This window comes from Anomaloglossus baeobatrachus, chromosome 12 (genome assembly GCF_048569485.1).
Source record: "Anomaloglossus baeobatrachus isolate aAnoBae1 chromosome 12, aAnoBae1.hap1, whole genome shotgun sequence".
Taxonomy (NCBI): domain Eukaryota; kingdom Metazoa; phylum Chordata; class Amphibia; order Anura; family Aromobatidae; genus Anomaloglossus; species Anomaloglossus baeobatrachus.
The window spans coordinates 9,960,392-9,984,330 of NC_134364.1; the positions used below are offsets into that span (position 1 = coordinate 9,960,392).

Sequence of the window (23,939 nt, forward strand, 5' to 3'; positions counted from 1 at the left end):
TCCTCTCCTCCGTCCTCCAGCACCACCTCCTTCTCCTCTCCTCCGTCCTCCAGCACCACCTCCCTCTCCTCTCCTCCGTCCTCCAGCACCACCTCCCTCTCCTCTCATCTCAGCTGTAGACTTTGCCTCTTTCTTCAAGCAGAAGATTGACAACATCAGAGCAAGCTAAGGCCCAATAATCCCCACAGACCCTCATCATCGCTACTCAGCCCTCGTCCTCCAAATCCAGCTTCTCCACCATGACAGATCATCTTTCCACTCTACTCTCAAGATCAGGGGTCAGGAACCTTTTTGGCTAAGAGAGCCGTAAACGCCACATATTTTGAAATATAATTCCGCGAGAGCCGTACAATATGTTTAAAGGGCCATTGACAGATCAATCGCTCCAATGTTCACTTAGTACAGCAAGGAATGCTCCTCCCTGCTGTATAAAGCCACAACCGGACTGAAACAATGGTAATTAGCAGTAAAAAAATCAAATAAATAACTTACATTGTGAACTTGCGATGCATGACATCAGTCCAGCAGTTTGGCTTCTTCTTTTTCCTGCGCATGACTGGAAGCTGGCATTCTTCCCACCTGATGTTGAGAGAATGCCAGCTTTGAGGCATTCGCAGAAGAAAGAAGCTGGAATATTGGACATGTCACACAACGCATTGTCAGTTATGTCAACTATCTATTTTATTATTTTACAGCGAATTATTGTTTAGGTCCAGCGGTGGCTTAGTGCAGCAGAGAGGAACACTCCTTTGTGTACTAAGTGACCACTGGAGCAATTGTATCTGTCAGTGGCCCAGACACCCTGCTTCCCATACAGCCTGCACCCCCCATATCACACACACACACTGCTCCCCATACAGCCTGCACCCCCCATATCTCACACACTACACCCCCATATGTCACACACACTGCTCCCCATACAGCCTGCACCCCCCATATCACACACACACACACTGCTTCCCATACAGCCTGCACCCCCCATATCCCACACACTACACCCCCATATGTCGCATACCCTGCTCCCCATACAGCCTGCACCCCCATATCACACACACTACACCCCCATATCTCACACACCCTGCTTCCCATACAGCCTACACCCCCATATCTCTCACACCCTGCTTCCCATACAGCCTGCACCCCCCATATCACACACACACACACTGCTTCCCATACGGCCTGCACCCCCCATATCCCACACACACACACACTGCTTCCCATACAGCCTGCACCCCCCAGATCTCACATACCCTGCTTCCCATACAGCCTGCACCCCCCATATCACACACACACACACACTGCTCCCCATACGGCCTGCACCCCCCATATCCCACACACACACCCTGCTTCCCATACAGCCTGCACCCCCCAGATCTCACATACCCTGCTTCCCATACAGCCTGCACCCCCCATATCACACACAATACACCCCCATATCTCACACACCCTGCTCACATATCTCACCCTGCCTGTACCCCAACTTACCCCTCTCAAACACTGTGCACCCCTTCACATGCTTCTGTCACAGTCTGCAGCCCTCATATGCCCCTCACCCTGCAGCCCCCCTCCCCCTCATGTCCCCTCTTTTCTTATTACCAGTCATCACGTGTCCATTATCTCCTTCAGGATTCAGTATCTTGCTTTCTGCCCGGCATCCTGTGTCTCCTCCCACACAGTCACATGGGCGTGACATCATCGCAGGTCCTGCAGGATGGAGATCCCGTCTGCTGTGCAGGTCAGGAGCACTCCTGCAGCTCAGACACGGCTGGTGGCCTCTCCAGGTCAGGGGCCCCTCTACTGACACTGGGCTCCCCTGACTCACAGGTCGGCCACTACACAGCGCCACTACACATAGACGCAGAGCGGCTGCCGGGCCCCTATGTGTACTAGTGCCGCTGTGTAGTGGCCGGCCTGTGAGTCAGGGGAGCCCAGTGTCAGTAGAGGGGCGGCTCACGTCTCCTCGTTCCCCCGCTGATCCGGTCTCCTCGGCGCATCGTCCATTGCTGTCGCTCGCTGACCTCTCAGCAGGCGCGCAGTGATGACGTCACCGCGCTCGCTGCAGAGCTGTCAGAAGAACGCCGACAGTCACAGCGGGGAGAATGATAAGAGAGAGCGCCGCTCACTCTCTCATCATTGCTCTCAATTGTATCGGCACCTGCGATGCCGATGCAATTGAAAGCTCGATCCTCGGCGGGGGGCGGTGACAGCGCGGCCACCGGGCCCCCCTGAGTAGCCGGGTGCTGGCGCCGGCCCTGATCCTTCCCATAGACAGGTAGGAGCCCTGTCTGCGAGCCAGATACGGCCATCAAAAGAGCCATATCTGGCTCGCGAGCCATAGGTTCCCGACCCCTGCTCAAGATCACATCTCACAACCTGTGCACTGGACCCGCTCCCATCACACCTCATCCCCAACATCACCGCAGTCTTCCTCTCTACCCTAACCCATCTCTTCAACCTATCACTAACAACTGGTGTATTCCCTTCATGCTTTAAACATGCCTCCATCACACCCATCCTTAAAAAGCCCTCCCTTGACCCATCCTCTGTGTCTAACTACTGCCCCATATCCCTTCTAACCTATGCCTCAAAACTACTGGAACAGCATGTCCATCTTGAACTGTCCTCTCACCTCTCCTCCTGCTCCCTCTTTGACCAGCTACAATCCAGCTTCCAACCACATCACTCCACTGAAACTGCCCTGACCAAAGTCACTAACGACCTACTAACTGCAAAAGCCAAGCGACACTACTCGATCCTCCTCCTCCTGGACCTGTCCTCTCCCTTCTACACTACTCTGTCCTCCTCCTCCTGGACCTGTCCTCTGCCCTCTACACTACTCTGTCCTCCTCTACCTGGATCTGTCCTCTGCCTTTGACACAGTAGACCATTCCCTCCTACTACAGATTCTCTCATCTCTGGGCATCACAGACTTGGTCCTATCTTGGATCTCCTCATACCTAACCGACCGAATTTTCAGCGTCTCCCACTCTCACACCACTTCCTCATCTCGCCCCCTATCTGTCGGTGTCCCCCAAGGTTCAGTTCTTGGACCCCTGCTGTTCTCCATCTACACCTTCGGCCTGGGACAGCTCAGAGTCCTACGGCTTTCAGTATCATCTCTACGCTGATGACACACAGATCTACCTCTCTGGACCTGACATCACCTCTCTACTAACCAGAATCCCACAATGTCTGTCTGCTATTTCATCCTTCTTCTCTGCGCGATTCCTAAAACTGAACATGGACAAAACAGAATCCATGGTCTTTCCTCCTCCTCACTCTACACCCCTCCTGACATATCCATCAATGTCAATGGCTGCCCACTCTCCCCGGTCCCACGTGCTCGTTGCCTTGGAGTAATCCTAGACTCTGATCTCTCTTTCAAGCCACACATCCAAGTCCTCTTCACCAACTCAAAAATATCTCCCGGATCCGTACATTCCTTTCCCAAGAAGCTGCAAAAACCCTAGTACATGCCCTTATTATCTCCCGCCTGGACTACTGCAACCTCCTGCTCTGTGGCCTCCCTTCTAACAGTCTTGCACCCCTCCAATCTATCCTAACCTCTGCGGCCCGCTTAATCCACCTCTCCCCTCGCTACTCCCCAGCCTCGCCACTCTGCCAATCCCTTCACTGGCTTCCCATTGCCCAACGACTCCACTTCAAAACCCTAACCATGACCTACAAAGCCATCCACAACCTGTCTCCTCCTTACATCTGTGACCTAGTCTCCCGGTACCTACCTGCACGCAACCTCAGATCCTCACAAGATCTCCTTCTCTGCTCCTCTCTCATCTCCTCTTCCCACCATCACATCCAAGATTTCTCCCGTGCCTCCCCCATACTCTGGAACGCTCTGCCACAACACATCAGACTCTCGCCTACCTTGACAAGCTTCAAAAGGAACCTGAAGACCCACCTCTTCCGACAAGCCTACAACCTGCCGTAACACTCAGTCTGATAGAGCGCCGCACGACCAGCTCTACCCTCACCTACTGTATCCTCACCTATCCCTTGTAGACTGAGCCCTCGCGGGCAGGGACCTCTGTCCTCCTGTACCAGTCTGTGCCTTGTATTGTTTATGATTATTGTACTTGCCCTATTATGTATACCCCTTTCACATGTAAAGCGCCATGGAATTGATGGCGCTATAATAATAAATAATAATAATAATAATAAATAATAATAATAAAAATTACTACAGTGTATCAGCGCTCTTTCCTACAGCTGCAGAGCTCATTACAGTGTATCAGCGCCCTGTCCTACAGCTGCAGGGCTCGTTACAGTGTATCAGTGCTCTGTCCTACAGCTGCAGGGCTCGTTACAGTGTATCAGCGCCCTGTCCTACAGCTGCAGAGCTCATTACAGTGTATCAGTGCTCTGTCCTACAGCTGCAGGGCTCGTTACAGTGTATCAGTGCTCTGTCCTACAGCTGCAGGGCTCGTTACAGTGTATCAGTGCTCTGTCCTACAGCTGCAGAGCTCGTTACAGTGTATCAGTGCTCTGTCCTACAGCTGCAGGGCTCGTTACAGTGTATCAGCGCCCTGTCCTACAGCTGCAGAGCTCATTACAGTGTATCAGTGCTCTGTCCTACAGCTGCAGGGCTCGTTACAGTGTATCAGTGCTCTGTCCTACAGCTGCAGGGCTCGTTACAGTGTATCAGTGCTCTGTCCTACAGCTGCAGAGCTCGTTACAGTGTATCAGTGCTCTGTCCTACAGCTGCAGGGCTCGTTACAGTGTATCAGCGCCCTGTCCTACAGCTGCAGAGCTCATTACAGTGTATCAGTGCTCTGTCCTACAGCTGCAGGGCTCGTTACAGTGTATCAGTGCTCTGTCCTACAGCTGCAGAGCTTGTTACAGTGTATCAGCGCTCTGTCCTACAGCTGCAGAGCTCGTTACAGTGTATCATCGCTCTTTCCTACAGCTGCAGAGCTTGTTACAGTGTATTAGCGCTCTTTCCTACAGCTGCAGAGCTCATTACAGTGTATCAGCGCCCTGTCCTACAGCTGCAGAGCTCGTTACAGTGTATTAGCGCTCTTTCCTACAGCTGCAGAGCTCATTACAGTGTATCAGCGCCCTGTCCTACAGCTGCAGGGCTCGTTACAGTGTATCAGTGCTCTGTCCTACAGCTGCAGGGCTCGTTACAGTGTATCAGCGCCCTGTCCTACAGCTGCAGGGCTCGTTACAGTGTATCAGTGCTCTGTCCTACAGCTGCAGGGCTCGTTACAGTGTATCAGTGCTCTGTCCTACAGCTGCAGAGCTCGTTACAGTGTATCATCGCTCTTTCCTACAGCTGCAGAGCTCGTTACAGTGTATCAGCGCCCTGTCCTACAGCTGCAGAGCTCATTACAGTGTATCAGCGCTCTTTCCTACAGCTGCAGGGCTCGTTACAGTGTATCAGCGCCCTGTCCTACAGCTGCAGAGCTCGTTACAGTGTATCAGCACTCATTTCTACAGCTGCAGGGCTCGTTACAGTGTATCAGTGGTCTGTCCTACAGCTGCAGAGCTCGTTACAGTGTATCAGCGCTCTGTCCTACAGCTGCAGAGCTCGTTACAGTGTATCAGCGCTCTTTCCTACAGCTGCAGAGCTCGTTACAGTGTATTAGCGCTCTTTCCTACAGCTGCAGGGCTCGTTACAGTGTATCAGCGCTCTGTCCTACAGCTGCAGAGCTTGTTACAGTGTATCAGTGCTCTTTCCTACAGCTGCAGAGCTTGTTACAGTGTATCAGTGCTCTTTCCTACAGCTGCAGAGCTCATTACAGTGTGTCAGCGCCCTTTCCTACAGCTGCAGGGCTCGTTACAGTGTATCAGCGCTCTGTCCTACAGCTGCAGGGCTTGTTACAGTGTATCAGCGCCCTGTCCTACAGCTGCAGAGCTCGTTACAGTGTATCAGCACTCATTTCTACAGCTGCAGAGCTCGTTACAGTGTATCAGTGGTCTGTCCTACAGCTGCAGAGCTCGTTACAGTGTATCAGCACTCATTTCTACAGCTGCAGAGCTTGTTACAGTGTATCAGCACTCATTTCTACAGCTGCAGAGCTTGTTACACTGTATTAGTGCTCTTTCCTACAGCTGCAGAGCTCGTTACAGTGTATTAGCGCTCTTTCCTACAGCTGCAGGGCTTGTTACAGTGTATCAGCGCTCTGTCCTACATCTGCAGAGCTTGTTACAGTGTATCAGCGCCCTGTCCTACAGCTGCAGAGCTCATTACAGTGTATCAGTGCTCTGTCCTACAGCTGCAGGGCTCGTTACAGTGTATCAGTGCTCTGTCCTACAGCTGCAGAGCTCGTTACAGTGTATCATCGCTCTTTCCTACAGCTGCAGAGCTCGTTACAGTGTATCAGCGCCCTGTCCTACAGCTGCAGAGCTCATTACAGTGTATCAGCGCTCTTTCCTACAGCTGCAGGGCTCGTTACAGTGTATCAGCGCCCTGTCCTACAGCTGCAGAGCTCGTTACAGTGTATCAGCACTCATTTCTACAGCTGCAGGGCTCGTTACAGTGTATCAGTGGTCTGTCCTACAGCTGCAGAGCTCGTTACAGTGTATCAGCGCTCTTTCCTACAGCTGCAGAGCTCGTTACAGTGTATTAGCGCTCTTTCCTACAGCTGCAGGGCTCGTTACAGTGTATCAGCGCTCTGTCCTACAGCTGCAGAGCTTGTTACAGTGTATCAGTGCTCTTTCCTACAGCTGCAGAGCTCATTACAGTGTGTCAGCGCCCTTTCCTACAGCTGCAGGGCTCGTTACAGTGTATCAGCGCTCTGTCCTACAGCTGCAGGGCTTGTTACAGTGTATCAGCGCCCTGTCCTACAGCTGCAGGGCTCGTTACAGTGTATCAGCACTCATTTCTACAGCTGCAGGGCTCGTTACAGTGTATCAGCGCTCTGTCCTACAGCTGCAGAGCTCGTTACAGTGTATCAGCACTCATTTCTACAGCTGCAGAGCTCGTTACAGTGTATCAGCGCTCTTTTCTACAGCTGCAGGGCTTGTTACAGTGTATCAGCGCTCTGTCCTACAGCTGCAGGACTCGTTACAGTGTATCAGCACTCATTTCTACAGCTGCAGGGCTCGTTACAGTGTATCAGCGCCCTTTCCTACAGCTGCAGGGCTCGTTACAGTGTATCAGCGCCCTTTCCTACAGCTGCAGGGCTCGTTACAGTGTATCAGCGCCCTTTCCTACAGCTGCAGAGCTCGTTACAGTGTATCAGCGCTCTGTCCTACAGCTGCAGGGCTCGTTACAGTGTATCAGCACTCATTTCTACAGCTGCAGAGCTCGTTACAGTGTATCAGTGGTCTGTCCTACAGCTGTAGAGCTCGTTACAGTGTATCAGCGCTCTTTCCTACAGCTGCAGGGCTCGTTACAGTGTATCAGCGCTCTGTCCTACAGCTGCAGAGCTCGTTACAGTGTATCAGCACTCATTTCTACAGCTGCAGAGCTCGTTACAGTGTATCAGTGGTCTGTCCTACAGCTGCAGAGCTCGTTACAGTGTATCAGCGCTCTTTCCTACAGCTGCAGGGCTCGTTACAGTGTATCAGCGCTCTGTCCTACAGCTGCAGAGCTCGTTACAGTGTATCAGCACTCATTTCTACAGCTGCAGAGCTCGTTACACTGTATCAGCACTCATTTCTACAGCTGCAGGGCTCGTTACAGTGTATCAGCGCCCTTTCCTACAGCTGCAGGGCTCGTTACAGTGTATCAGCGCTTTCCTACAGCTGCAGAGCTTGTTACAGTGTATCAGCACTCATTTCTACAGCTGCAGGGCTTGTTACAGTGTATCAGCACTCATTTCTACAGCTGCAGAGCTTGTTACAGTGTATTAGCGCTCTTTCCTACAGCTGCAGAGCTCGTTACAGTGTATTAGCGCTCTTTCCTACAGCTGCAGGGCTTGTTACAGTGTATCAGCACTCATTTCTACAGCTGCAGGGCTTGTTACAGTGTATCAGCACTCATTTCTACAGCTGCAGAGCTTGTTACAGTGTATTAGTGCTCTTTCCTACAGCTGCAGAGCTCGTTACAGTGTATTAGCGCTCTTTCCTACAGCTGCAGGGCTTGTTACAGTGTATCAGCGCTCTGTCCTACATCTGCAGAGCTTGTTACAGTGTATCAGCGCTCTTTCCTGCAGCTGCAGGGCTCATTACAGTGTATCAGCGCTCTGTCCTACAGCTGCAGAGCTCGTTACAGTGTATCAGCGCTCTTTTCTACAGCTGCAGAGCTCGTTACAGTGCATCAGCGCTCTTTCCTACAGCTGCAGAGCTCGTTACAGTGTATCATCGCTCTTTCCTACAGCTGCAGGGCTTGTTACAGTGTATCAGCGCTCTTTCCTACAAATGCAGGGCTCGTTACAGTGTATCAGCGCTCTGTCCTACAGCTGCAGGGCTTGTTACAGTGTATCAGCGCTCTGTCCTACAACTGCAGGGCTCGTTACAGTGTATCATCGCTCTTTCCTTCAGCTGCAGGGCTCGTTACAGTGTATCATCGCTCTTTCCTTCAGCTGCAGAGCTCGTCACAGTGTATCAGCGCTCTGTCCTACAGCTGCATGTTTTCATTCGCTGACAGCAAGCGTGGAGCCAGCAGAAAATACCTTGGCTATTTCGTACTGAAGCCAATAGACGGAAAGCTTCATCTTCTCGTCCTCCGTGCAGCAGGACATGGCGGCCTGGAAGACGTCTTGTATGAAGCGCTCCCCCTCCTTACACTGCCCGATGGACGCTCTGCTCCCGCTCATCGTATCAAGATGGCCGACGGCGCTAATCCCGGACAGCGGGAGCTCGGAGGACGTCATCATCCGCTCGTAAAATGGCGTGTGGTCCAAGACGGAGGCATCGTCCAGGAAGAGGTACAGTGAGGTAGGGGGTGGTCTGGAGTCGCAGGGGACCCCCAGGAACTGAAGGAAAGACAACACCAGCCGAAACTTCAGCTCCGCACTGGAAATCTTAATCATGGAAGGTCCAATGTCATCAAAGAACACCTGAAACAAGATGGAAACAATAAGAGGACGCAAAAAGGTGCGACATTCTGTCCGTCCAGTCCTAAAATGTGCCGGATTGTCAGAGAGTAAATGTGCCGACTCCACTCGCTCTACAGCCATCTCCAGGGACCGGATGAAGTATGAGCGCAGCTCTGGATGTGACTGGATGGTGCACTCCGCTCACCTGTCTCTCGGGGTCCTCGCAGTCGTCCTCGGTTTGTTTTTTGGCTGGGTCCGGTCTCCATGGTATCCAATGTTTGGCCTCCCGAGCGCACTCCATGTTCAGCCAGACTCCAGGCCTGGGGCGGCTTCTATCTCCGATATCGATCTCCTTCTCCTCCTCCTCCTCTTCACCTGGAGCCGAGAAAGGTAAAAATCACTGAAAAATTACAACACGGACGGAGCAACAACTCCGCTACACGTGTGCGAGCCTTACCCAAATCACTGATCTCCACCCAGCCGCCCCGCTCCTGCTGCCGCATCCAACAACCCCAGCCTTTAGCCCCTCTCTCCCCAAACCGAGGCTCCCCGCTGTCCCAGAAGGGCTCGAAAAACTCCACCTACAAAGAAGAAATAGCAGAACATTACTGTACTACTACTAATGAATTACATGCTGTATTATACTCCAGAGCTGCACTCACTATTCTGCTGGTGCAGTCACTGTATACATACATTACTGATCCTGAGATACCTCCTGTATTATACCCCAGAGCTGCACTCACTATTCTGCTGCTGCAGTCACTGTGTACATACATTACATTACTGATCCTGAGTTACCTCCTGTATTATACTCCAGAGCTGCACTCACTATTCTGCTGGTGCAGTTACTGTGTACATACATTACATTACTGATCCTGAGTTACCTCCTGTATTATACTCCAGAGCTGCACTCACTATTCTGCTGGTGCAGTCACTGTGTACATACATTACTGATCCTGAGTTACCTCCTGTATTATACTCCAGAGCTGCACTCACTATTCTGCTGGTGCAGTCACTGTGTACATACATTACATTACTGATCCTGAGTTACCTCCTGTATTATCCTCCAGAGCTGCACTCACTATTCTGCTGGTGCAGTCACTGTGTACATACATTACATTACTGATCCTGAGTTACCTCCTGTATTATACTCCAGAGCTGCACTCACTATTCTGCTGGTGCAGTCACTGTGTACATACATTACATTACTGATCCTGAGTTACCTCCTGTATTATACTCCAGAGCTGCACTCACTATTCTGCTGGTGCAGTTACTGTGTACATACATTACATTACTGATCCTGAGTTACCTCCTGTATTATACTCCAGAGCTGCACTCACTATTCTGCTGGTGCAGTCACTGTGTACATACATTACTGATCCTGAGTTACCTCCTGTATTATACTCCAGAGCTGCACTCACTATTCTGCTGGTGCAGTCACTGTGTACATACATTACATTACTGATCCTGAGTTACCTCCTGTATTATACTCCAGAGCTGCACTCACTATTCTGCTGGTGCAGTCACTGTGAACATACATTACTGATCCTGAGTTACCTCCTGTATTATACTCCAGAGCTGCACTCACTATTCTGCTGGTGCAGTCACTGTGTACATACATTACATTACTGATCCTGAGTTACCCCCTGTATTATACTCCAGAGCTGCACTCACTATTCTGCTGGTGCAGTCACTGTGTACATACATTACATTACTGATCCTGAGTTACCCCCTGTATTATACTCCAGAGCTGCACTCACTATTCTGCTGGTGCAGTCACTGTGTACATACATTACATTACTGATCCTGAGTTACCTCCTGTATTATACTCCAGAGCTGCACTCACTATTCTGCTGGTGCAGTCACTGTGTACATACATTACTGATCCTGAGTTACCTCCTGTATTATACTCCAGAGCTGCACTCACTATTCTGCTGGTGCAGTCACTGTGTACATACATTACTGATCCTGAGTTACCTCCTGTATTATACTCCACTGCTGCACTCACTATTCTGCTGGTGCAGTCACTGTGTACATACATTACATTACTGATCCTGTTACCCCCTGTATTATACTCCAGAGCTGCACTCACTATTCTGCTGGTGCAGTCACTGTGTACATACATTACTGATCCTGAGTTACCTCCTGTATTATTATCCAGAGCTGCACTCACTATTCTGCTGGTCGCTGTGTACATACAGTGCCTACAAGTAGTATTCAACCCCCTGCAGATTTAGCAGGTTACACATTCGGAATAACTTGGCATTGTGACATTTGGACTGTAGATCAGCCTGGAAGTGTGAAATGCAGCAAAAAAGAATGTTATTTCTTTTTATTTATTTTTTTTAAATTGTGAAAAGTTTATTCAGAGGTCATTTATTATTCAACCCCTCAAACCACCAGAATTCTGTTTGGTTCCCCTAAAGTATTAAGAAGTATTTCAGGCACAAAGAACAATGAGCTTCACATGTTTGGATTAATTATCTCTTTTTCCAGCCTTTTCTGACTAATTAAGACCCTCCCCAAACTTGTGAACAGCACTCATACTTGGTCAACATGGGAAAGACAAAGGAGCATTCCAAGGCCATCAGAGACAAGATCGTGGAGGGTCACAAGGCTGGCAAGGGGTACAAAACCCTTTCCAAAGAGTTGGGCCTACCTGTCTCCACTGTTGGGAGCATCATCCGGAAGTGGAAGGCTTATGGAACTACTGTTAGCCTTCCACGGCCTGGACAGCCTTTGAAAGTTTCCTCCCGTGCCGAGCCCAGGCTTGTCCGAAGAGACAAGGCTAACCCAAGGACAACATGGAAGGAGCTCCGGGAAGATCTCATGGCAGTGGGGACATTGGTTTCAGTCAATACCATAAGTAACGTACTCCACCGCAATGGTCTCCATTCCAGACGAGCCCGTAAGGTACCTTTACTTTCAAAGCATCATGTCAAGGCTCGTCTACAGTTTGCTCATGATCACTTGGAGGACTCTGAGACAGACTGGTTCAAGCTTCTCTGGTCTGATGAGACCAAGATCGAGAGCTTTGGTGCCAACCACACACGTGACGTTTGGAGACTGGATGGCACTGCATACGACCCCAAGAATACCATCCCTACAGTCAAGCATGGTGGTGGCAGCATCATGGTGTGGGGCTGTTTCTCAGCCAAGGGGCCTGGCCATCTGGTCCGCATCCATGGGAAGATGGATAGCACGGCCTACCTGGAGATTTTGGCCAAGAACCTCCGCTCCTCCATCAAGGATCTTAAGATGGGTCGTCATTTCATCTTCCAACAAGACAATGACCCAAAGCACACAGCCAAGAAAACCAAGGCCTGGTTCAAGAGGGAAAAAATCAAGGTGTTGCAGTGGCCTAGTCAATCTCCTGACCTTAACCCAATTGAAAACTTGTGGAAGGAGCTCAAGATTAAAGTCCACATGAGACACCCAAAGAACCTAGATAACTTGGAGAAGATCTGCATGGAGGAGTGGGCCAAGATAACTCCAGAGACCTGTGCCGGCCTGATCAGGTCTTATAAAAGACGATTATTAGCTGTAATTGCAAACAAGGGTTATTCCACAAAATATTACACCTAGGGGTTGAATAATAATTGACCCACACTTTTATGTAGAAAATTTATTAAAATTTAACTGAGCAACAAAACTTGTTGGTTTGTAAGATTTATGCATCTGTTAATAAATCCTGCTCTTGTTTGAAGTTTTCCCTTGGTTTCTCTTTGTCTCATGGCCAGTGTGAACATGTTCTCACAAGCTCCATGTAAACCATCTCATACTCCGGCTCACTTTTTTGTTTTTATGTAGTTTTTTTGTATTCAGTACAAACAGGGAGTGGCCCCCTTCTCAGCGAGCTGGACATTTCATTCTGTGAATCCCCCTGACTGTGTGTGTCCTGTTGGGACCCGGTCGCTCTCAGCCCTTAGCCACATTGAGGCCTATTTTAGACCCATGGTAAGGTTTAATATTAGAGAGTGTAGGTACTATCCCAACTGGGTACACCTTGGCGTTGGTGGGATAGCTTTATGCTTTTTTTGATCAAAAACAGTGTTTACTAAGTACCCTATGTTTCTATGCACTATGCTTTTATTTAGTTACAGCAGGGTATGTTTTCACAATTTTTTCCTTGGTTTCTCTTTGTCTCATGGCCAGTGTGAACATGGTCTCACAAGCTCCAGGTATACCATCTCATACTCCGGCTCACTTTTTTGTTTTTATCCTGTTTGAAGTTTGCAGGCTCTAACTTATTTGCATCTTATCAAGCCTGCTAAATCTGCAGAGGGTTGGATACTACTTCTAGGCACTGTACATTACATTACTGATCCTGGGTTACCTCCTGTATTATACTCCAGAGCTGCACTCACTATTCTGCTGGTGCAGTCACTGTGTACATACATTACATTACTGATCCTGAGTTACCTCCTGTATTATACTCCAGAGCTGTACTCACTATTCTGCTGGTGCAGTCACTGTGTACATACATTACATTACTGATCCTGAGTTACCTCCTGTATTATACTCCAGAGCTGCACTCACTATTCTGCTGGTGCAGTCACTGTGTACATACATTACATTACTGATCCTGAGTTACCTCCTGTATTATACTCCAGAGCAGCACTCACTATTCTGCTGCTGCAGTCACTGTGTACATACATTACATTACTGATCCTGAGTTACCTCCTGTATTATACTCCAGAGCTGCACTCACTATTCTGCTGGTGCAGTCACTGTGTACATACATTACTGATCCTGAGTTACCTCCTGCATTGTACTCCAGAGCTGCACTCACTATTCTGCTGGTGCAGTCACTGTGTACATACATTACATTACTGATCCTGAGTTACCTCCTGTATTATACTCCAGAGCTGCGCTCACTATTCTGCTGGTGCAGTCTCTGTGTACATACATTACATTACTGATCCTGAGTTACCTCCTGTATTATCCTCCAGAGCTGCATTCACTATTCTGCTGGTGGCTGTGTACATACATTACTGCTCCTGAGTTCCCCCCTGTATTATCCTCCAGAGCTGCACTCACTATTCTGCTGGTCGCTGTGTACACACATTACTGCTCCTGAGTTCCCCCCTGTATTATCCTCCAGAGCTGCACTCACTATTCTGCTGGTGGCTGTGTACATACATTAGTGCTCCTGAGTTCCCTCCTGTATTATCCTCCAGAGCTGCACTCACTATTCTGCTGGTGGCTGTGTACACACATTACTGCTCCTGAGTTCCCTCCTGTATTATCCTCCAGAGCTGCACTCACTGTTCTGCTGGTGGCTGTGTACACACACCCTCGGTCCTGCTCTCACCTGCTCTCTGGTGCTCATGCTCTCCACGCTCTCGGGCTTGTAGAAGGTGAAGTCCATCAGAGCCTGGAATAAGGAGACGGCTTTCTCGCAGTGCCCGGCCTGGCGCAGGAAGTGACACTGCTGAAGGAAGATATCTGGAAGAAGAGTGACACGGATATCGACCAATCAGATTCCGCATTCCAATATGTCGCCAATATTAAGATCTCTGCTTGCTGTCACAACGATGAGGGCACAATTGGTTTTCAGCCTCTCATATATTGTCTTGAGGCTGGAAGTCTCTGCTCCTTTGTGTGAACCAGTCCTGAGCAGAAAGCGGACGTGTGTCATGTTGTTACAATGTATCAGTCTGGGGTCCGGGCTCCGCTGATTGGCCGGACTGGATGTGACACTGAAGCTTCTACACTCTTCACAGACCCGGATGCAGATCTACTTTCTTCATGCAAATAAATAACATACATTCACTGACAGCAAGCAGAGAAGAAGGGTGGATCAGTCTGCGCCCGACGGACACCATAATGGCTCTGTGTGGCGTATTCTAATCTCTCATTTACTTGGAGTGTTGGGTGAACCCCCGGAGCCGACCATCGCCAGACTACAAGAGAGTGACTGCAGGGGGCAGCATGGAGCAAAACGGCACCTCGCCCCGAAAACCCCCAAACACAGGCACATAACAACAGAAAAACCCCAAACACACACAGGTACACAACAATAGAAAACCCCAAACACACACAGGTACACAACAATAGAAAAACCCCAAACACACACAGGTACACAACAATAGAAAAACACCAAACACACACAGGTACACAACAATAGAAAAACCCCAAACACACACAGGTACACAACAATAGAAAAACCCCAAACACACACAGGTACACAACAATAGAAAAACCCCAAACACACACAGGTACATAACAATAGAAAAACCCCAAACACACACAGGTACATAACAATAGAAAAACCCCAAACACACACAGGTACATAACAATAGAAAAACCCCAAACACACACAGGTACACAACAATAGAAAAACCCCAAACACACACAGGTACACAACACACACAGGTACATAACAATAGAAAAACCCCAAACACACACAGGTACACAACAATAGAAAAACCCCAAACACACACAGGTACACAACAATAGAAAAACCTTAAAACACACACAGGTACACAACAATAGAAAAACCCCAAACACACACAGGTACATAACAATAGAAAAACCCCAAACACACACAGGTACACAACAATAGAAAAACCCCAAACACACACAGGTACATAACAATAGAAAAACCCCAAACACACACAGGTACATAACAATAGAAAAACCCCAAACACAGGCACATAACAGAAGAGGAGGAAAATAAAATTCTGCCGCAGCAGAAAATGTTACTGAAGGTGAAGAGCTGAAAAAGAAAGCAGCAGTACTGGAAATCAGCCAGCAGGTGGCAGCATTTCACCACCTAAGTAACAGACAATCACACAATAGAGGGAAGTCTCCACTCACCACACAAGCTGCAGTCACATAGAGAATAGAGAGAACTCTCCACTCACCACACAAGCTGCAGCCACATAGAGAATAGAGAGAACTCTCCACTCACCACACAAGCTGCAGTCACATAAAAAAAATAGAGGGAAGTCTCAACTCACCACACAAGCTCAGCCACATAGAGAAGTCTCCACTCACCACACAAGCTGCAGTCACATAGAGAAGTCTCCACTCACCACATAAGCTGCAGTCACATAGAGAATAGAAAGAACTCTCCACTGACCACACAAGCTACAGTCACATAGGAAATAGAGGAAAGTCTCCACTCACCACACAAGCTGCAGCCACATAGAGAAGTCTTCAATCACCACACAAGCTGCAGTCACATAGAGATGTCTCCACTCACCACACAAGCTGCAGTCACATAGCAAATAGAGGGAAGTCTCCACTCACCACACAAGCTGCAGTCACATAGAGAATAGAGAGAACTCTCCACTCACCACACAAGCTGCAGCCACATAAAAAAAATAGAGGGAAGTCTCCACTCACCACACAAGCTCAGCCACATAGAGAAGTCTCCACTCACCACATAAGCTGCAATCACATAGAGAATAGAAAGAACTCTCCACTGACCACACAAGCTACAGTCACATAGGAAATAGAGGAAAGTCTCCACTCACCACACAAGCTGCAGCCACATAGAGAAGTCTTCAATCACCACACAAGCTGCAGTCACATAGAGATGTCTCCACTCACCACACAAGCTGCAGTCACATAGCAAATAGAGGGATGTCTCCACTCACCACACAAGCTGCAGTCACATAGGGATCACACGGTGATGTCTCCACTCACCACACAAGCTGCAGTCACATAGGGATCACACGGTGATGTCTCCACTCACCACACAAGCTGTGGTCACAGAGATCAGACTTCTCTACTCACCACACAAGCTGCGCTCGGTGCCGGGCAGGGCCGGGTGAGAGCGCATGCTCCCGTCGTGCACCGCGGACAGGGTGCTCAGACACTTCCCATAGACGGCGTTCACTTTGGACACGGAGAAGCTGCTGAATTGCCCCTGAGAGAAGTGCAGATATTTCCTCCAGAGCTGCGCATCGTTGGGGTGCAGGAAGATCAGCTTCTGCCACTCCTTCTGCAGAGCGGCGCTCTCCCAGAACTCTGCGCAGAGCCGCAGCCGCGCCAGCTTCAGCTCCGTGCTGGCCGGGTTGCTCTCGATTGCTCTCTCCAGAATGCACAGCTTCTTCTCCAGCACCATCTTCACTGACATGCGGTGGGGGTCCGCCTCACTGTCGCTGGTGGAGTACATGCTGGGATGATGGGTCAGCTCGTCCTGCAGACCGAGAGGGAAAGGAGAGGTCAGATCCGGGAAAGCCGGGTGCCAGCACGACCCGCGTCCTCACCCAGCTTTCCCAGGAGCAGATAACACTGCCCGGTCACACCTGAAATGACACAAACTCCATCCAGGCCGAGACGTCTCCGGGGTCTTCTCGGAGTCTCCGGTTGTAGTCCTCCACCTTCTCCAGGAGGCCGGTGTCTCTGGGCTCCGCAGCTGGGGTCTTACTCTCCGGACCCCCCTTACCTTGCAGCCACATGGTGGTGGAGCGATCGTACACCCCCAGAGGATTCACCCAGCTGGCGGGAGCGGGGGGGTCCGGTGCACAGTCCTTCACCGGAATAAAAGCATTGGAGGAGGGGTCTGCACTGTCCGCACCGCAGCGCACCGACTCCGCCTTGGCCCGCAGTGTCCGCACCGCCGTCCTGCTGTAATAGCGCTCCGCCTTCTTCTGAAGAGTCTTCTTGTGCTTCGCGTCTTCCCAAACGATCTGCTGCATCTTAAGATCGATCCCCAGACACGAGCGGCCTCTCCTCCTATACCTGAGCGCGGGGAAGAAAGGCGGCCATTACTACTACTACCCCCATCATACGGGGCAAGGACGCACGCCCCAACACTACTACTACCCCCATCATACGGGGCAAGGACGCACGCCCCAACACTACTACTACCCCCATCATACGGGGCAAGGACGCACGCCCCAACACTACTACTACCCCCATCATACGGGGGCAAGGACGCACGCCCGAACACTACTACTACCCCCATCATACGGGGGCAAGGACGCATGGCCGGACATTACTACTACCCCCATCATACGGGGGCAAGGACGCATGGCCGGACATTACTACTACCCCCATCATACGGGGGCAAGGACGCACGCCCCAACACTACTACTACCCCAATCATACAGGACTAGGACGCATGGCCGACATTACTACTGCCCCCATCATACAGGACTAGGACGCATGGCCGACATTACTACTACCCCCATCATACAGGACTAGGACGCATGGCCGACATTACTACTACCCCCATCATACAGGACTAGGACGCATGGCCGACATTACTACTGCCCCCATCATACAGGACTAGGACGCATGGCCGGACATTACTACTACCCCCATCATACAGGACTAGGACGCATGGCCGGACATTACTACTGCCCCCATCATACGGGGGCTAAGACGCATGGCCGAACACTACTACTACCCCCATCACACGGGGGCAAGGATGCATGGCCGGACATTACTACTACCCCCATCATACGGGGGCAAGGACGCATGGCCGACATTACTACTACCCCCATCATACGGGGGCAAGGACGCATGGCCGAACACTACTACTACCCCCATCATACGGGGGCAAGGACGCATGGCCGACATTACTACTACCCCCATCATACAGGACTAGGACGCATGGGCGGACATTACTACTGCCTCCATCATACAGGACTAGGACGCATGGCCGGACATTACTACTGCCCCCATCATACAGGGCTAGGACGCATGGCCGACATTACTACTACCCCCATCATACAGGACTAGGACGCATGGCCGGACATTACTACTACCCCCATCATACAGGACTAGGACGCATGGCCGGACATTACTACTGCCCCCATCATACAGGGCTAGGACGCATGGCCGACATTACTACTACCCCCATCATACAGGACTAGGACGCATGGCCGGACATTACTACTGCCCCCATCATACAGGACTAGGACGCATGGCCGACATTACTACTGCCCCCATCATACAGGACTAGGACGCATGGCCGAACACTACTACTACCCCCATCATACAGGACTAGGACGCATGGCCGGACATTACTACTGCCTCCATCATACAGGACTAGGACGCATGGCCGGACATTACTACTACCCCCATCATACAGGACTAGGACGCATGGCCGGACATTACTACTACCCCCATCATACAGGACTAGGACGCATGGCCGGACATTACTACTACCCCCATCATACAGGACTAGGACGCATGGCCGACATTACTACTGCCCCCATCATACAGGACTAGGACGCATGGCCGGACATTACTACTACCCCCATCATACAGGACTAGGACGCATGGCCGGACATTACTACTGCCCCCATCATACAGGACTAGGACGCATGGCCGGACATTACTACTACCCCCATCATACAGGACTAGGACGCATGGCCGACATTACTACTGCCTCCATCATACAGGGACTAGGACGCATGGCCGGACATTACTACTACCCCCATCATACAGGGACTAGGACGCATGGCCGGACATTACTACTACCCCCATCATACAGGACTAGGACGCATGGCCGACATTACTACTGCCTCCATCATACAGGGACTAGGACGCATGGCCGGACATTACTACTACCCCCATCATACAGGACTAGGACGCATGGCCGGACATTACTACTACCCCCATCATACAGGACTAGGACGCATGGCCGACATTACTACTACCCCCATCATACAGGACTAGGACGCATGGCCGGACATTACTACTACCCCCATCATACAGGACTAGGACGCATGGCCGACATTACTACTGCCCCCATCATACAGGACTAGGACGCATGGCCGAACACTACTACTACCCCCATCATACGGGGGCAAGGATGCATGGCCGGACATTACTACTACCCCCATCATACGGGGGCTAAGACGCATGGCCGAACACTACTACTACCCCCATCATACGGGGGCAAGGACGCATGGCCGACATTACTACTACCCCCATCATACGGGGGCTAAGACGCATGGCCGAACACTACTACTACCCCCATCATACGGGGGCAAGGACGCATGGCCGGACATTACTACTACCCCCATCATACGGGGGCTAAGACGCATGGCCGAACACTACTACTACCCCCATCATACGGGGGCAAGGATGCATGGCCGGACATTACTACTACCCCCATCATACGGGGGCAAGGACGCATGGCCGACATTACTACTACCCCCATCATACGGGGGCAAGGACGCATGGCCGAACACTACTACTACCCCCATCATACGGTGGCAAGGACGCATGGCCGACATTACTACTACCCCCATCATACAGGACTAGGACGCATGGCCGGACATTACTACTGCCCCCATCATACAGGGCTAGGACGCATGGCCGACATTACTACTACCCCCATCATACAGGACTAGGACGCATGGCCGACATTACTACTGCCCCCATCATACAGGACTAGGACGCATGGCCGGACATTACTACTGCCCCATCATACAGGACTAGGACGCATGGCCGACATTACTACTACCCCCATCATACAGGACTAGGACGCATGGCCGGACATTACTACTACCCCCATCATACAGGACTAGGACGCATGGCCGACATTACTACTGCCCCCATCATACAGGACTAGGACGCATGGCCGAACACTACTACTACCCCCATCATACAGGACTAGGACGCATGGCCGACATTACTACTGCCTCCATCATACAGGACTAGGACGCATGGCCGGACATTACTACTGCCCCCATCATACAGGACTAGGACGCATGGCCGACATTACTACTACCCCCATCATACAGGACTAGGACGCATGGCCGACATTACTACTGCCCCCATCATACAGGACTAGGACGCATGGCCGGACATTACTACTACCCCCATCATACAGGACTAGGACGCATGGCCGGACATTACTACTACCCCCATCATACAGGACTAGGACGCATGGCCGACATTACTACTACCCCCATCATACAGGACTAGGACGCATGGCCGGACATTACTACTACCCCCATCATACAGGACTAGGACGCATGGCCGACATTACTACTACCCCCATCATACAGGACTAGGACGCATGGCCGGACATTACTACTGCCCCCATCATACAGGACTAGGACGCATGGCCGGACATTACTACTACCCCCATCATACAGGACTAGGACGCATGGCCGGACATTACTACTACCCCCATCATACAGGGCTAGGACGCATGGCCGGACATTACTACTACCCCCATCATACAGGACTAGGACGCATGGCCGGACATTACTACTACCCCCATCATACAGGACTAGGACGCATGGCCGACATTACTACTACCCCCATCATACAGGACTAGGACGCATGGCCGGACATTACTACTACCCCCATCATACAGGACTAGGACGCATGGCCGACATTACTACTGCCCCCATCATACAGGACTAGGACGCATGGCCGGACATTACTACTACCCCCATCATACAGGACTAGGACGCATGGCCGGACATTACTACTGCCCCCATCATACAGGACTAGGACGCATGGCCGGACATTACTACTGCCTCCATCATACAGGACTAGGACGCATGGCCGGACATTACTACTACCCCCATCATACAGGACTAGGACGCATGGCCGGACATTACTACTACCCCCATCATACAGGGCTAGGACGCATGGCCGGACATTACTACTACCCCCATCATACAGGGACTAGGACGCATGGCCGACATTACTACTACCCCCATCATACAGGACTAGGACGCATGGCCGGACATTACTACTGCCCCCATCATACAGGACTAGGACGCATGGCCGGACATTACTACTGCCCCCATCATACAGGGCTAGGACGCATGGCCGACATTACTACTACCCCCATCATACAGGACTAGGACGCATGGCCGGACATTACTACTGCCCCCATCATACAGGACTAGGACGCATGGCCGACATTACTACTGCCCCCATCATACAGGACTAGGACGCATGGCCGGACATTACTACTGCCTCCATCATACAGGACTAGGACGCATGACCGGACATTACTACTACCCCCATCATACAGGACTAGGACGCATGGCCGGACATTACTACTGCCCCCATCATACAGGACTAGGACGCATGGCCGACATTACTACTACCCCCATCATACAGGACTAGGACGCATGGCCGGACATTACTACTGCCCCCATCATACAGGACTAGGACGCATGGCCGACATTACTACTGCCCCCATCATACAGGACTAGGACGCATGGCCGGACATTACTACTACCCCCATCATACAGGACTAGGACGCATGGCCGGACATTACTACTACCCCCATCATACAGGACTAGGACGCATGGCCGGACATTACTACTGCCCCCATCATACAGGACTAGGACGCATGGCCGGACATTACTACTACCTCCATCATATAGGACTAGGACGCATGGCCGAACATTACTACTGCCCCCATCATACAGGACTAGGACGCATGGCCGACATTACTACTGCCCCCATCATACAGGACTAGGACGCATGGCCGAACACTACTACTACCCCCATCATACAGGACTAGGACGCATGGCCGACATTACTACTGCCCCATCATACAGGACTAGGACGCATGGCCAGACATTACTACTACCCCCATCATACAGGACTAGGACGCATGACCGGACATTACTACTGCCTCCATCATACAGGACTAGGACGCATGGCCGACATTACTACTGCCCCATCATACAGGACTAGGACGCATGGCCGGACATTACTACTACCCCCATCATACAGGACTAGGACGCATGGCCGGACATTACTACTACCCCCATCATACAGGACTAGGACGCATGGCCGGACATTACTACTGCCTCCATCATACAGGACTAGGACGCATGGCCGGACATTACTACTACCCCCATCATACAGGACTAGGACGCATGGCCGGACATTACTACTACCCCCATCATACAGGACTAGGACGCATGGCCGACATTACTACTACCCCCATCATATAGGACTAGGACGCATGGCCGACATTACTACTGCCCCATCATACAGGACTAGGACGCATGGCCGGACATTACTACTGCCCCATCATACAGGACTAGGACGCATGGCCGGACATTACTACTACCCCCATCATACAGGACTAGGACGCATGGCCGGACATTACTACTACCCCCATCATACAGGACTAGGACGCATGGCCGGACATTACTACTACCCCCATCATACAGGACTAGGACGCATGGCCGGACATTACTACTACCCCCATCATACAGGACTAGGACGCATGGCCGGACATTACTACTACCCCCATCATACAGGACTAGGACGCATGGCCGACATTACTACTACCCCCATCATACAGGACTAGGACGCATGGCCGACATTACTACTACCCCCATCATACAGGACTAGGACGCATGGCCGGACATTACTACTGCCCTCCATCATACAGGACTAGGACGCATGGCCGGACATTACTACTACCCCCATCATACAGGACTAGGACGCATGGCCGACATTACTACTACCTCCATCATACAGGACTAGGACGCATGGCCGACATTACTACTACCCCCATCATACAGGACTAGGACGCATGGCCGGACATTACTACTGCCTCCATCATACAGGACTAGGACGCATGGCCGGACATTACTACTACCCCCATCATACAGGACTAGGACGCATGGCCGACATTACTACTACCTCCATCATACAGGACTAGGACGCATGGCCGACATTACTACTGCCCCCATCATACAGGACTAGGACGCATGGCCGGACATTACTACTACCTCCATCATACAGGGCTAGGACGCATGGCCGGACACTACTACTACCTCCATCATACAGGACTAGGACGCATGGCCGACATTACTACTGCCTCCATCATACAGGACTAGGACGCATGGCCGGACATTACTACTACCCCCATCATACAGGACTAGGACGCATGGCCGGACATTACTACTGCCTCCATCATACAGGACTAGGACGCATGGCCGGACATTACTACTACCCCCATCATACAGGACTAGGACGCATGGCCGGACATTACTACTACCCCCATCATACAGGACTAGGACGCATGGC

At 51.0% G+C, this 23,939-nt stretch overlaps 1 protein-coding gene across 1 annotated transcript in view; it reads right to left on the reverse strand.

Moving 5' to 3' along the window:
* The window catches only part of NRDE2 (NRDE-2, necessary for RNA interference, domain containing), a 56,911-nt gene that overhangs the window by 15,865 nt on the left and 17,107 nt on the right, over window positions 1–23,939 (reverse strand). Inside the window, exons 5-10 of the mRNA XM_075329551.1 lie at window positions 17,207–17,642; window positions 16,692–17,097; window positions 14,260–14,393; window positions 9,403–9,526; window positions 9,151–9,320; window positions 8,580–8,966 (exon numbers count right to left, since the gene is read on the reverse strand). Of these exons, the coding sequence (XP_075185666.1) occupies window positions 8,580–8,966; window positions 9,151–9,320; window positions 9,403–9,526; window positions 14,260–14,393; window positions 16,692–17,097; window positions 17,207–17,642 (1,657 nt within the window). The remainder of the gene's footprint in view (window positions 1–8,579; window positions 8,967–9,150; window positions 9,321–9,402; window positions 9,527–14,259; window positions 14,394–16,691; window positions 17,098–17,206; window positions 17,643–23,939) is intronic.